The 14,414-nt window shown below is 62.8% G+C and overlaps 1 protein-coding gene across 1 annotated transcript; it reads left to right on the top strand.

Moving 5' to 3' along the window:
* Positions 1-1,120: 1,120 nt before the first annotated feature.
* CBX2 (chromobox 2) lies at positions 1,121-10,618 on the top strand. Its single transcript, XM_047708456.1, has 5 exons — positions 1,121-1,276; positions 1,349-1,392; positions 2,392-2,457; positions 4,768-4,870; positions 6,255-10,618. The coding sequence occupies exons 1-5, from the start codon at positions 1,205-1,207 to the stop codon at positions 7,554-7,556; spliced, it is 1,587 nt and encodes a 528-aa protein (XP_047564412.1). The 5' UTR covers positions 1,121-1,204; the 3' UTR covers positions 7,557-10,618.
* Positions 10,619-14,414: the final 3,796 nt, after the last annotated feature.

The raw sequence follows: 14,414 nt of genomic DNA, 5'->3' as shown, positions 1-14,414 counted from the left end.
AAAACACGACTTTCTGACCCGCCCTGCAGAGAGAGCACAGTGCGGCTCCGTTCAAGGCAGAACAAAACCACAAAATGGATTTTCATGGGGTTAAACTGTCTTGATGCGGGAAGACTTAGGGCTGGCGCGGGCTCCCCTACCACGAGTCTGACTCGGTCTGATTCAGGACCCAGGTGACTGAAAGGGCAGTACGGCCCTCAGCAGAGGGGAAGAAGCGGCAGCCTGCCCACGACCCCCGGGCTGCAGGCCACCCTCGAGTGCGCGAGGTCTCCCCCGGGGCGCGTGCAGTCGCGGCAGGACACGGCCCCGAATCCCAGCCGGCCGATTGGAGACCCGGTCCTAGATTAGAACCACGTCCTCAAGCCTCGCCCCCGCCCCACGCTCACTCCCCCAGAACCGAGGCAGAAAGCAGGGAAGGGCGCAGTTGCTTCTCCCTGCCCGCCCCGAGTCTTGGGGGCCGGGCTCCACCCCTGCAGCCCCAAGAAGGAACCCGGGCAGCTCGCCTCCTCCGGGCGCCTCGTCCCTCTCGCCTTCGGGGGGAACAGGCCAGACCGCCCCCCGCCCCAGCACGGGGTCTCCCGTTCCCTCCCCGCCCCCGGCCCGTGGGGCTCCCGCGCAAAGCAAAAGACGTCTGCCCCACACCGAGGGGCCCCGCGCGGAAGGGGAGAGCCCGGGAGGGGCCCCGCAGCAGCGCCCCTCGGAGGCCGGGGCAGGAAGCGGCCCACTTCCCCCCTTCGGGCCTGAACAATGGCCCTTTGCCCGGAAAGCGAAGCTCGAAGGGCGGGCGCCCCGCGGGCGCGCGGCCCCCGGGTCCCAGGCCCCCGGGCGCCCATTCCAGCCGGCGAGGGACCGGCCGGCGCCCGAGACTCGGCCCGGCCCCCGCGCGCGCGGGACCCCAGCGCAGCGCGCCAGGCCGAGCCCGCCGCGAACAATGCGCGCCCCGCCCCGCGCCCGCCCCCGCGCGCCCATTGGCCGGCGCCGGAGCAGGGCGGCCCGCGGGGGCGGGCGCGGGGCGGGCGCGGCGCGGGGGCGCGGCGGCGGTGCGCGTGCGCGGGGCGGGCCCAGCGCGGGGCGGGGGCGGTGCTTTGTGTGCGGCCGGCGGGGCGTGCGGCGGCGGCGGCTGGGCCAGCGGCGGCGGCGGCGGCGGCGGTGCGGGGCGTGCGGAGCGGCGGGCGCCGCGGTCGGGGCGGGCGCGCGCGGCAGCATGGAGGAGCTGAGCAGCGTCGGCGAGCAGGTCTTCGCCGCCGAGTGCATCCTGAGCAAGCGGCTCCGCAAGGTGCGTGCGGCCCGGCCCGCGCCTGCCCCGCGCCCGCCCGCCCCGGCTCACGCGCCCCTTCTCTCCCCGCAGGGCAAGCTGGAGTACCTGGTCAAGTGGCGCGGCTGGTCCTCCAAGTGAGTCCCCCGCGGCGCGGCGCCCGCCTTCCCGCCCGCGCCGCCTCGGGCCCGGGGGGCGGGGGCGTCCGCGCGCTGGGCGGGAAGTTCGCGGGGTCCCCGCGGGCTCGGCGGGAAGGGGGCGCGCAGCCTGCGCGGGGCCGCCCTTTGTTTACGCGCCCGCGGGGCGCGGGGCTGGGCGGCCTCTCCCGGAAGCCCCTCCGGCTGACCCCGGGCCCCGCGCCCCGGCCCGCTTCCCTCCCGCGCCCCGCGCTCCTCCCGCTCCTCCCGCGCGCATTTGTTGCCTGCGCCCCCGGCCCGCCTCAGCCCTCCCCGCGGGACGCGAACCCCCTCCTCCCGTCCATATTTCCCCGCTGTAACCTGAGCTTCCTATTGATGGATGGAAGGGCTCCTTTTCCCCCTGCTTAAAGTAAGGAAGGGGACTTGGCATCCCCGGAAGGGGCTCTGTTGGCAGCCCCTCGGGCACACCCGCTCCCCCTTTCTCCCCGCTCCGCACTTCTCTTTCTTCGCCCTCCCCTCCCGGTGCCCCGGCCCGCGCTCGCTTGGGCGCCGGCCACATTGTTCCTAATCTTTGGGCTGCGCTCCTGTGCCCCCCCACCCCCCGCCTTCCCCTCCCTGCATCCTGGAGCGGCCTTCCCTTCCCTAGCTGGATCCGGGCCAGGCTTTGGGGGCTTCCCTCCCGGCAACTTCCCATTTTATTGGGATTTGTTTTCCTCCCGGGGGAGACCGTGGAGTTTTCCTGAGGCCGAGTGCTAGTTAGTTGAGGGCTGAGGTGGTGGTTTCCCTTGGAGTTTGAGGCTGAGGTGGTGGCCTTAAGGCCCCCAGTCTGCAGGAACCGACCTAGGCGTGGGTGGCATTTGGGGGGACTCTGCCACAGCACCGCGATGCCCTTGCCATCAGCAGGGATTCAGGGCGAGGGGGCGGGCCCTTTCCAGCTGTTTCCTGAAGTGGCCTCCCAGGGCCTGGTGTGTCTTGACTCCTTACTTTTTGCTTTTCCAGACACAACAGCTGGGAGCCAGAGGAGAATATCCTGGACCCAAGGCTGCTCCTGGCCTTCCAGAAGAAGTGAGAACGTTAACAGCACGCGTCGGAAGGGGGAGAATGTTGGGGAGACCTGTGGCCTGTCGTATGGTGGTTCAGGGCCAAGCCGGCCTTGCAGGGGTCCTGGGCCTGGGCTGTGGTCTGAGGGCCTCCCCCTGGGGTGGTGGTCTGTAGGGGTGGGGCCAGCTTTGAGGTCCCAGATGAACCCCTCCCCGACCTTCCGTCAGCTGGCCTGGCCGGCATCATGTCCAGAGCTCAGAAGTCACCGCCGCTCGGGGTCTTTCTGCTGGCCAGTATTGCAAAAATGAACCCTCTTGGTTCCTTCCTGAAAAGTTCTGCCTTCTCTTGTTAGCCTTTGCTGTTGAGTCATTTGCCAACGGCACTAATAAAAACCAGGATCGCAGGTTTGCCATAAAAATGGTGGCCTGGCCGCCCAGTGCTGCCTGAGGGTGCCGCTGAGCAAGGGGAGGCCCAGAGAGGGAGCCGGAGCAGCACAGCAGAAAGTCAGTGGGTTCTGTACTGGAAACGACACATTATTTATCTTTAGGCTGCGAAACAGGTGGTACCTGGGCGGGGGGAGCTCCCTTGCCGGTCTCGGGGGACAGACCTACTTCTGTAATTTTAGATGTCATCTCTATTTTTAGATAGGAGAGTTGGTTTAGGAGAGACCTTGAGGTAGGCAAAAGGGAGGCGAGGGGCAGGTGACGGAGGGGCCAGCTGTCCTGGCAGGAGGGTCCGGGGAGCGATGTCCCTAAGCACACTGCCAGGAGCGGGGGGTGCAGACTTTGCTGCGGGTTACCCTGTTGCTAGATGCAGTTAAATGAGTCGCTCAGAAGCTTTCCCATTTGGGGTCAATCTGACCAGCTTGTTCTCTGGTCCACTTTTTACCCCCACACTAGAGCGACATTTGGGGTCTTCTCCAAGAGGCCGTGGCAGTGGGAAGCAGGTAAAGCTGGGCTTTGGGCAGCGTTAGGAGGGACGAGGCCAGAGTATGCTTTCCTCTGTACCTTTGGAAAAGCTTATCAGTAATCTGATTGTCTTCTGTTGAATTCGTAATTTTTAAGCCTGGGGGGAGGGGTGAAGGGAGCTGGTCCCTATCTCCGCAAGACAGCACCCTAACTGCTGAGGGGTGTGCGTCCTTTTTGGTTACCGCACAGCAGACGAGGACTAAGCTGAAACAGGCGGTGTGAGAGTTGAAAACAAGCGTGGGGTGGTCTGGCTTACATCATGGGGAAGAGAAGTCAGGGAAGTGGGTGTCTCCCCCTGGGCACCCAGAAGACACCCCCCACCCCGAAACTAGGAGCTGGCCGTCCTGTGCGTGGTGGGGCCGGGGGAGATTTGTAAGGGCAGGTGTGGGGTTCACAATCTGAGGGTGCAGGTTAGTGTGTCAGCAGAAGAGACCCAGGGGAAAGCCCTGCCCTTCTGTGACAGTTCAGGGTTGCTTTGGAGTCTGAGAGCTCTGTCTGGTTGTACTAATTGGGTTCTTTAAGCGATGGCGTTCCAGGCCCCAGTGAGATGACTGGTTGCCCCTTTTAATTACTGGGAAGCTTTTCCAGATCAGTGTCTTCCCGGGGGTGGCCTGAAATACAAGCTTTCTCGGGGGGTGGGGCTGGAAGCAGCTTTCTTGGCTTTGTAACCCCGAGTTCCGGGAGCTGGGAGCTGATTAAACGTGTCCTCCCAGAGGTGCGGGCTTTGAGCTCCAGCCACAGCAGGATCAGACACCAGACGCGTTCTAGGAACAGAGGAGTGTTAGGAAAAGGAAATGGGAGAGGGAGCTGGGGCACCGGCTCTGGGAAGACCAGAGTGTGGGACGTGACCAGAGCCCTTAGTTCCCGGGACCGGGGCTCACAGATTGGAGAGACAGAGGCTGGGGCCAGTGGTCCTTGTCCACCCATGCAGCACACTTGTTTGGAGTGCTGGGCTTGGGCCGTGTGACAACTAAGGCTCCTTCTAGCAGGCTGTGTTCTAGAAGTTCCGTGAAACATTCTCCCTGGGGAAAGCGGCCGGGCTTAGCACAGGGCTGTCTGAAGAGGAGTCGGAGAAACCGGAGAGCTGTTCCTTTCCCTGCTTTGCTGAGATGTCTTTCACTCAGCTTTACCCAAAGGCAAATGAAACCGATAGGTAAAAAGCTAATACTGCACTGGGAAAAGGAGAGTCTGGACGTCTGACTCGGGTGCATTACGAGTGGCCGTGTTTCTGCAGTGGGGCTGGGGAAAAGCTGCGTTGGGCCCGGAGCGTCGGTTGGGGGTGGTGTTTGGGGGCTTGGGGTTCCCGTGTGGTGGGAGAGGGCGTGCGCACGGGGCTTCCCGCGCCCTGACTGGTGACTGTCTCAAGGGAACATGAGAAGGAGGTGCAGAGCCGGAAGAGAGGCAAGCGGCCCCGGGGCCGGCCGAGGAAGCACACGGTGGTGTCCTGTAGCCGGCACTCCAAACTCAAGGTGAGTAGCCGCTTACCACCCACGTGGCCACTTACCTCCCGCACCCTCTCAGCGCAGGAGGGTGGAGGGCTCAGGACTGGGTGTCCGGCTGGCTCTTCCACAGCTGCTTTCTCGGTCTCCCTGGCTCAGGAGGGCCTCCTGCCTCCTTCCTTGCTGGTGGCTCTATGCCTCTGCCAGCAGGAGGCAGCAGCGAGCCCCTGCTCCCCTCCCCCGGTGCCTGTCCCTCTGCCGGGAGGGCTGATCCCCTCCAGGGCTGGTTTCCTGTTCATTTGTTGTCCCTTCCACACTCCTTTCCAGTGGACGGCAGGGTCAGACTTGGCTGCTAAGCACTTTCTCGCAGGCACAGAAAAGATCAGGAATTATGTACACAGTAGGTGCTCGTAGGTTCGCCGAGTAGACACAGTGAACCAGGGCAGCCACGGGGACGCACACTTGGGGTCTGGGGCTGTGCCCTTTCTTCAGTTCAGAAGGAGGATGGGGAAAAGGGTCACGGCCCCAGTCTGGGGTGTGTCTGGGATTCCTTTCTAGAGGGCACTGCCCCAGGACCCTGAGCCCTACACAGTGTGGCCAAGAGCTTGGTCAGGGACAAAGGCCGCCCTTCTGGGAGGCTGTGACAACCTCACCTTAAGGCTTGTTGGCTGGTCTGCACATCCCGCTCTCATCTTCACATCTTCCTTTCGAGTTGGACGGTGGGAGCAAGGGGGGGTCCTGTGCCCTCGGGCTCTCATCAGCTGGGGTGACCAGCCGGGGACCATCGAGGTGGGGGGCCTGGCTGGGCAAGGAGGCTCTGGAGCCCCGGGTTGGACTGGATCATGCTGGGCTGAGGGCAGCAGGGAGCCAGCGTTGGCTCTGTCTCCCTAACGGGTGGCCGTGGAAGCATGGGCCCGGTGAGACAGAAGACAACAGGCAGCATTTTCACTCTCCTGTGTGCTGGAATGATCTGAAGGGGTCCGCTTTGGAAGTGGGAGGGCTGGAGCAGGATGTCCTCTTGCTTCAGATTACAAGCACATCCACACGTGACTTTGTCTGGCACGTAAGCTCGGCACTTCCCTTTCCCTCTGTGGGGGAGCCTGCAGCCGGCCCAGCGGCCCCCTTCAAGGCCGTGCCGCCCAGGCCTTGACCGCGCACGCTCTTTGCTTCGTTCCTCTGCTCCGGTTTCACAAACCGCATGTTCTTTGTTCCACTCATTCTGCTTCTAACTGCATCTCGTGGAATCTCACAAGGGCTTTTCCGATCTCTTCTGGAACAGGCCGGCGAGGCCTCGCTCCCTCCTGGCTGCGTCTCTAGTGTGGCAGCCACCGGCGCGGTCTCCGCGTGGAGGTTTCCGACGGCCCTGGGGCCCGGCCTTCCAGGCAGTGACCCCGTCTGTGCTCTGTCTCTGCAGGAGCCCGACGCTCCCTCCAAGTCTAGCAGCTCTTCGTCTTCGTCCACGTCTTCCTCCACCTCCTCTGACGAAGAGGACGACAGTGACTTAGATGCCAAGAGGGGTCCCCGGGGCCGTGAGACCCACCCGGTGCCTCAGAAGAAGGCCCAGATCTTGGTGGCCAAGCCCGAGTTGAAGGATCCCATCCGGAAGAAGCGAGGCCGCAAGCCCCTGCCTCCAGAGCAGAAGGCGGCCCGGAGACCGGTGAGCCTGGCCAAGGCGCTGAAGGCCGCCCGCAAGGACCTGGGGGCGCCGGCCGGCAAGCTGCCCCCTCCGCTCAGCGCCCCCGCGGCCGGCCTGGCCGCCCTGAAGGCCCACGCCAAAGAGGCCTGTGGTGGCCCCAGCACCATGGCCACCCCGGAGAACCTGGCCAGCCTGATGAAGGGCATGGCCGGCAGCCCCAGCCGGGGCGGCATCAGCTGGCAGAGCTCCATCGTCCACTACATGAACCGAATGAGCCAGAGCCAGGCCCAGGCCGCCAGCAGACTGGCCCTCAAGGCCCAGACCACCGGCAAGTGCGGCCTCGGGCTGGACCTCAAGGTGAGGACACAGAAGGGGGCCCTGGGGATCAGCTCCCCAGGAAGCAAAGTCCCAAAGGCCCCCAGCAGTGGGGCCGTGGAGCAGAAAGGGGGAAGCGCTGGGGGGCCCCCCTATGTCCACAGTAGCAGCAAGGGCCCTGCAGCGTGCCTGGGCCCCCAGCCCGCACCCACCCAGGAGCTGAGCCTCCAGGTCTTGGACTTACAGAGTGTCAAGAATGGCACAGTGGGGGCGGGCACGGTCGCCCGCCATGCCACAGCCGGCAAGGGTGTCCCTGCCACCAGCCCAGCCGTGGGGAAGAGCGTCGCGGGTGGCCCCACCGGGGGGAGCGGGGCGGCCATGCCTTCCGATGGCAGCAAGAGGGAGAAGCTGTCTTCCAGGGTGACGGCTCTGCCCACGTCCGCGGGCAAGAGGGACTGTGTGAGGGGTAGCGCGGCCCCCGGCAGTCAGGCGGGCCACACAGCCCCTGGGGAAGGACGCAAGGCGGCCTTGGCAGCAGAGCTGAGCGCCGGGGAGGAGAGCAGCTCCGACTCAGACCCTGGCTCGGCCTCGCCGCCCGGCGCCAAACAGAACCCATCCGTGTCTGTCCAGACCAGCCAGGACTGGAAGCCCACCCGCAGCCTCATCGAGCACGTCTTCGTCACCGACGTCACTGCCAACCTCATCACCGTCACGGTGAAGGAGTCCCCCACCAGCGTGGGCTTCTTCAGCCTGAGACATTACTGAAGCCCCACCCAGCTCTGGCCTGCCCTTCTCTGGCCTCTGGTTTTGCTTCGATAACAGCCCTGTACCCCCAGGCCCTTTCTGGGGTCAGGGTGGCTTCCTTCCAGGGCAGGCTTGGAGGGACTTGCCCCAGCCCTGCCTGTGATTTCAGGCAGGGGAGTACCTTGATGCCTTGCCAAGGCCTGGCCTTGCCCTTGTTCCTACCTCTGGGCCTTCCCACGTGCCTCAAGAAATCTGCCTCCTGCATCTCGGGCCAAACGTTCCTCAAGGCCGTCCCCTGTTTGCTGTTGAAACTGCCCTGCCCGGCCTGTGACGACAGGGTGGGGGTCAGCTTTCCCCTGGATTTCCGGGGGGGCACAGCTGTTAGAGGAGGGATCCGCTCGGTAGTTCTTACCCGGTGGTGGCCTCTGGGGACTGCTCCAGGGCTCAGCTAGGTTTGTCCAGATGGGCCAGGGGGCAGGTAAGGGACATCACCCATCAGGATCCCTGCAGAACGGTGCCTGACTGCCAAGGACCAGGGGCCTTGTCCTTGTCCCTGTCCCGTGCCAACAGCTCAAGGCTACAGCCTAAATGTGGAACAGGTGTGGGCTGCATCCCTTGGTGACCTGTAATTCCGGTTCAGATTAACAACTGCAGTGCCCTAGTGCTGGCCGGAGGTCAGCACGAACCAGGAGCAGGCTGGTCCCAGAGCTGTTCCACTAGAACCTCCTGTTTCCGGGGAGCAGAAGCAGAAGGGTGTCACTTTGGCTGCCCTCCTTTCTCCTATTCTGTGCGAGGACAGCCATGGCCCCACACGCTGCCTCTGAGAAACTGTGGAAGGTGGGAGTGTGGGCAGTTGCTGGAGTTAGACGCACCCTCCATGGCCTGCTGGCTTCGGGCTTGGGACAGGTGTCTGGCAGCGGCCACCGTGCCACCCTCTGCCACAGTGGGCGGGCACCGCCTTCCCTGACAATCCCTCCCACCTTTGGGGATTCCACATGCTCCCTCCCCACTGTGAAGCTGTGTACCCGGACCATTTGGAAGCAGGGCACAATCTGAGCATTCCCCCTACCCCTGGCAGAGGGCCCCTGGAGAGGTTGGATCCACCAGCCTGACTGCCTACCCCCAGATGGGCTGAGTCCGGGACGAGCCTGGTGTGGCTTGTGGCAGAAAGGAGCAGGGTCACCAGGTCTCTGTGATGCCAAGAGAAAAGTGGAGCTGCGGGGTCCTCTTTGGCCTCAGTGGTTGTCAGAAGCCAGCCAGCAGGTGCGGGCGTTCCCTCTGTCCTGTTGCCTTGATCGCAGGGGATCCTGTTGCCTTGATCGCAGGGGACCCCGGGTTCACACGGTGGGCTCAACTTTCTAAGGGGCAGCCCTGCCAGACCCCCCGCTCCCTCGTCCCTCCCCGTCTGCACCAAATACAAGAGACGGCTGGTGCTGTGAGTCCGTCTCAACAGTGTGCCTTTGGGGACAGGCCGTGTCCGGGACCTTGCCAAGGGGTGTTTGTGTGCAGCTTCTGGTCTCCTGTGCAGTAGCCGTGCTGGGCCGCGGTGGGAGCAGGGCCCATTTCGGCAGATCAGAGGGCGGAGCTACCCAGGTGACCGGGCTGGAACCAGAGCGGGCAGGAGAGAGGAGACTTGCTAGAGGACGTGGAGGGAGAGGCTGCAGCTCCCTGCACAGTCTGGAAGAGAGGGATCCCGGCATTCTGGGCCTCTGACCCCAGCTTCCCCTCTGGTTCCTGGACACCCCGATGCTCCCTGGCTGTAAATCGAGGGGCTCCTCCGGGCTGCCTGGCCCTGGGGGAGGGGCTGCTGGCTTCCAAGTTTTGCAGCTCCTTTTCTGCCAGGCACCGTGCTGCCTTAGAGCCCCGGAGCCAGGCCACCAGCCGCCCTCCCAGCCCTTGGGGCCACCCTGGGTTTCCGTGGGCCACTGGTTAAACGCTTGTTGGAGCTGATCTGACGTCCTTGGCGGCCAGGTCTCCAAACCCCGACGTGGTGCCTTTCTGTTTACCAGCTACTTCAATCCCAAAGTTGACCCTGCCACACCTCACTCCCAGCCACTTTGCCTTCTTGCTGTGCCGTGTGGGCTTTTGGTTTCTTACTGTTGTGTTTTTTTCTGGTGCTTGTGACTCCATGTGGCTCGTGTTTAAAAGGGTGTATGCGTTTGTGCATGTGTGTGTGTGTCCGTGCACACACGTGTTGGTGTGACCGCCTGGGCTGGAGAGTTGATTGTCATGTTTACCAATAAAAGTCGTGCTTTTTTATTTGCTGCTATGTGTGCATGCGTGTCCGTGCGTGGCTGGGCATCAGCCACGTCTGACCAGAGAGTCATGGACTGTGCGGGGTTCCCTACGGGGGCTGCCTCGCGGTGTAGCCTGACTGGGTGTTTTAATCCTGTCGTGTCTTTGTTTGCGTGTCTGTCATGGCTAGGAAGAAGTGGCCAGTCTGTCCTCTTCTTAAGAGGGTTTGACATATTTTTATATATATTTTTTTGGTACCAAAAAGAGTGTGCCTTGTTTTGGTTACACTCAAAATTCTGACCTGACCAAGAGGGCTCTGGGCCTAGAGGTTTCATTAAGGGGACCCAGGGAGGCCCAGAGCTTTTGGACCAATTGCTGGCTTGATTTGTGTTTTTTAATTAAAAAAAAAAAAATCATTCATGTACGCCACTTCTGATTGCTTTAAACTATGGCTGTTGTTTGCTTTTTTAAAAGAGTGAGTATGTGATTGCCCCGGGAAGCTTAAGATCTTTGTTGAAGCAGGACAGCAGCCCAGCCCCCTTATTCAATCAGGACCTACCAGGTAGAGAAAATGCTTCCCCCAGGAAGCCGGTGGTGGTTTGAGGGGAGGGGGTGGGAGGAGGGGCGAGGTAGTGCCTAGATGACTAGATTTTTGCTCAAGTACATTTAAAGATTCTGTTGCTTTTCTAGTATTTTTTGGAAAACTAACACTAGGCCTAGGTTATAGGTTTGTTTTCTGGTTTCTGATGTTAATTTATTTTGCAGGGGAAAGACATTAGCAAGTGGTGTCAGGGTTTGTCTTACTTTCTGTTAACTTTTAGTATATCAATAAATTTTTTTTAACTTTGTCAGCCTGGTTTATATCCTGCGTGATGCCTGGAAATAGTAGTCTCTCTTCACTTGCCCTTTCTTGAGGCAAAACACTCTGGATGTGGACTGAACTGAGGGACCAAAACATCTAAGGCTTCAGGAAAGGGTTAGCCCCTTCCTGGACCGTGGAAAAGGGTGTTTTTCTCTAGGCGAAGGGGTCGGGTTGGTTACGACTGTGACCCCTACACCAGCAGTTCACAAAGGGCAATTTGGCCACGACTGGACGTGATTCTGGTGGTCACACCTTTGGGGCGGGGGTGAGTGTCACTGCCCCTGACATCTAGTGGAAAGAGGCCAGGGACGCTGCCCGACATCATAAACTCACTTTGAGACCTTTCCCAGAAAGTGATACTTCAAGTTAACCCCAAAGACACTGCTGGAAAGTTCCATGACCCCGTGAGTCCCCTCCTGGGCTACCTCTTTGAAAAGGACATAGCTCAAAAACCCCGGGAGATTTGCTCCAGAGGTTTGGAGTGATGGGTGCCACTGTAGTCCTAACTCCGCTCATAAGAAGGAGGTGGTTTGCCTATTCTAGAACCTTCCCTGGGCCTTCAAGGTTTGCATCACCCTCGGCCTGAATTTGTTCATAAATTTCAGCCTGCAGGGAGACGCAAGCTCCCTTTGAAGTGACAGAAGTTGGACCTGCATGTTGGCCTTCGTTGGCACTCTAGTTGGGGCGAAGGCCTGAATGTTTTCCCTCCTGAGGAGGTTTTCGCTACAAACAGAAATGTGACCCACTCCAGAAAAGGCCCGGGGATTGGAAGTGCAGCTCCTGGGGGACAAGGCTGCAGGCCTGCTGTCTTTGTTGCCCCTGCAGAGAGGCTGGGGCCGATTTGTTTTGGAGAAGGAAGGTGGGCAGGAATGACGCCTGCCTTGCTGGCTTCTGGCTTTTGAGAGCCGCAGAAGGGGGGCAGGGAAGAAGTGGGCACCGCGCTGCCCCCGGTGGCCAACCGGGCTTTCCGTGGGAGCCCCTGTCTCCAGAGCCTCCGCCAGACGGATGCGGGGCCCTGACCCACACCGGCCTTTGTTCGTTTCTGCGCGGCTGATCTGATGGCCTAATCCACCGCCTTCCCAGAAGAATGGGCTGGGCTGCCAAGGGGCCCAACCCGGCCCGCGGCCTCCCGCGGCCTCCCCCGTCCTCAGCCCCCCGCCCCGGGGTCCTGCCTAGGGCGCCCGGCAGTACGGCTCAGCAAGGCTTAGAGGATCCCGGCGGCTGAACACCCCCTTCCTGCCCGCGAGGGAGGGCGCAGAGGGCGCGCCCACCGTGGCCCACCGCAGGGTGCTCTGCCCAGCTTTCCCCGCTCCTCTGGAGGCCCAGAAAGGCATCGGCCCCAGCGCTCCGCTAATCCAAAACCCCGGAGGGGGCGGCGCCGGCAGAGGGACAGAGGCCGTCGCCTCCAGAGGGCGCGCGCTGCCCGCGGACTTGGAGCCTCCGGCTCTTGGGTCGCGCAGGGGACGTTCCCCACCTCGGGCTCCCAGCTGCCCCGGGGAGCCGAAGTGCGCGACCCCCACCCGACTGCTCCCAGGTGCCGCCGAAAGCCTCCATCTTCGAAGTCTGCGGAAGAAAGCCCCGGCCCCAGTGTCCAGGCCCCTAAGGCTGGACGCCGCGGAGCGCCGCCAAACACTGAGCGGCTCGCATCTCAGACTGCGGCTGGATCGAGGCCCCTCTGGGCCCTGAGGGCCTTTTGGCGAGAGCAGGAAGTCAGAGCATGAGCCCCCAAGGCGCTGGTTGCCGGCCTTCTCGCCGTCGGGTCTCTGGCGGGCGGCACAGAGCCTCGACTGGGATCGGTGCGTTGTAAGAATCAAAGGGACAGAAAAATGGATTCGATCGCCGCGCTCCACGGAGCCATAAAGATTCCAGTTCAGCCAGCGGCGGCCACAGCCACCGACCCTGCCCTAGGGAGCAGGGGAGCCGACCCAGGGCCGAGGCAGCCCCGCGGGCAGAGGTCTCCACACCTGGTCCCTGGAGAGCCTGTCCGGGGAACGGGTACAGCGCAAGGAGCTCCTGGTCAAAGCCGAGGTGGACGGTGGCCAGCCAGCCGGGGAAAGGGGACAGAGTGGGCACCCTCCCATCTGCCTAGACACCAGTCCCCTCCGCTGCCCAAACACCCAGGAGAGGTCGCCTGAGGGAGTCCCGACCGAGCAGCTGGGCCGCCGCTCAGGGGCTGGCCTCCCGTGGAGCCCCTCGCCAAGCCACCCCACTCCATCCCCGCCCCTGACTCTGCCCCCCGCGGCCGCAGGCCCTTCAAGTCCAAAGGGCACTCAACGCCCCATGACCCGCTGCCCCGAGCCCCAGCGCCAGTCGCTCGCTCCCTCCCCGATCCTCCCACTCAGCTCTCAGAACTGGGGAAAGAGGCGCGGAGAGCACCGCCAAGGGCGGGGTCCCCAATCGGTTGGCCAAAGACTGGAGATGCGCGGGCGAACGCGTCCCCACGCCCCTCCCTTCGCGCTCTGCCGGAGCGCCCAGGTCTGCGCTTCTCTGCGCCACAAGGTGCGAGGGTGGGGTGCCTACAGGGGTGGGACTGGGACAATGCCATGGCCGCCTTGGGGTCCGGAAGGTGGCTCTCCCAAGCCGCCCCACGTCAGCGCCCTGCAAAGTCTTCCGCCCGGAAGGGCCAAGAACCCCCATCCCCACCCTGAGCTCTGGTCTCCCCCGACCGCGCCTCTCCCGGCGTTGGGGCTTCTACACCCCAAGAAGACCGGGGACGGAGAGGCTGGCCGGGGGCGGAGGCGCGGGGCTGCTCGGCGGCAGCGCCAGGTTCACTAATCACATCAGCGTGCTCTGCGCCGGCTCCCAGCAGCCAGTTGCCTAGCAATACCCGCGAATTCAATTCCTCAATCAATAGGCGCGAGGCGCTGCATTTCGGGGAGCGCTGGCGAGGCTGGGTGGGTCTGGGGGGCGGGTCCCACGACAGCACCGGGAAGCAGACCCAGAACTGCCAGCCTCGAGTCTGCGGGCGCCCGGGCCTCAGGGACCAGCGCCGTCCGGTCTAGGGGTGGGGAGCGCGGCGGGAGGGGGACGGGAGAACCCCACCAGAAGAGAGGAGACCCTAAAGGTCGTGCCCATCTTCCTGATGTCCCCGAGTCCTGCCTGGGTCCCAGAGAAATGCATTTCGTAGGTGAGGAAAACCACGACCTCCCCAGGAGGCTAAGGAGAGGCATAACCCACTCCCACCGGAGCCCACCTCTTCCCCCCTCCCCCAGCGGGGAAGTTTCCCGAGTTGGGGACAGGCCTTTGCTGGGGGAACCCTCCGGCCCGATGGGGGTGTGAGTGGGGGGTGGGTGGGATGGGTAATGAGACTGGAAAAAAGGGTCCTTTCTCCCGGGGCCAGTGTTCCCTCTGGTGGGGGGCGGGGAAGGGGAAGGAATAAAACCGAGACATGTCTCTATTTACAAAGTATATATTTAAACACGTAGAAAGCGGTATTGGATACAGACATTCACGACCGCAGAAGATAGGTACCGAAGCTTCGCTCTTGAGCTGAGGTGGGGATCGATTGGAGATTTGTACAAATCCTAGAATTAAATAAACTCCACACGCGCACATCCGGCGCGGTTGCAGACTCCCAGCCACGCGGCCCTGGCCCCTGCCCACCCCCACCCCCAGGTCAGCGTCGCAAGAGCGAGAGGAGAAGACACACACACACACACACACGCACGGCCACGGACAGACAGCGGACAGAGGGGCGGCGGGGGCAGAACCGGGCTGGCCTCGGAACGTCGGAAGGAAGGGGCAGAGTCAGCCCCGAGGGAGGGAGAGGGGAGCCACGAGAG

This window comes from Lutra lutra, chromosome 16 (genome assembly GCF_902655055.1).
Source record: "Lutra lutra chromosome 16, mLutLut1.2, whole genome shotgun sequence".
NCBI lineage: Eukaryota > Metazoa > Chordata > Mammalia > Carnivora > Mustelidae > Lutra > Lutra lutra.
The sequence above is the reverse complement of the archived record's forward strand: the minus strand, read 5'-3'. Positions and strand labels throughout refer to the sequence as shown.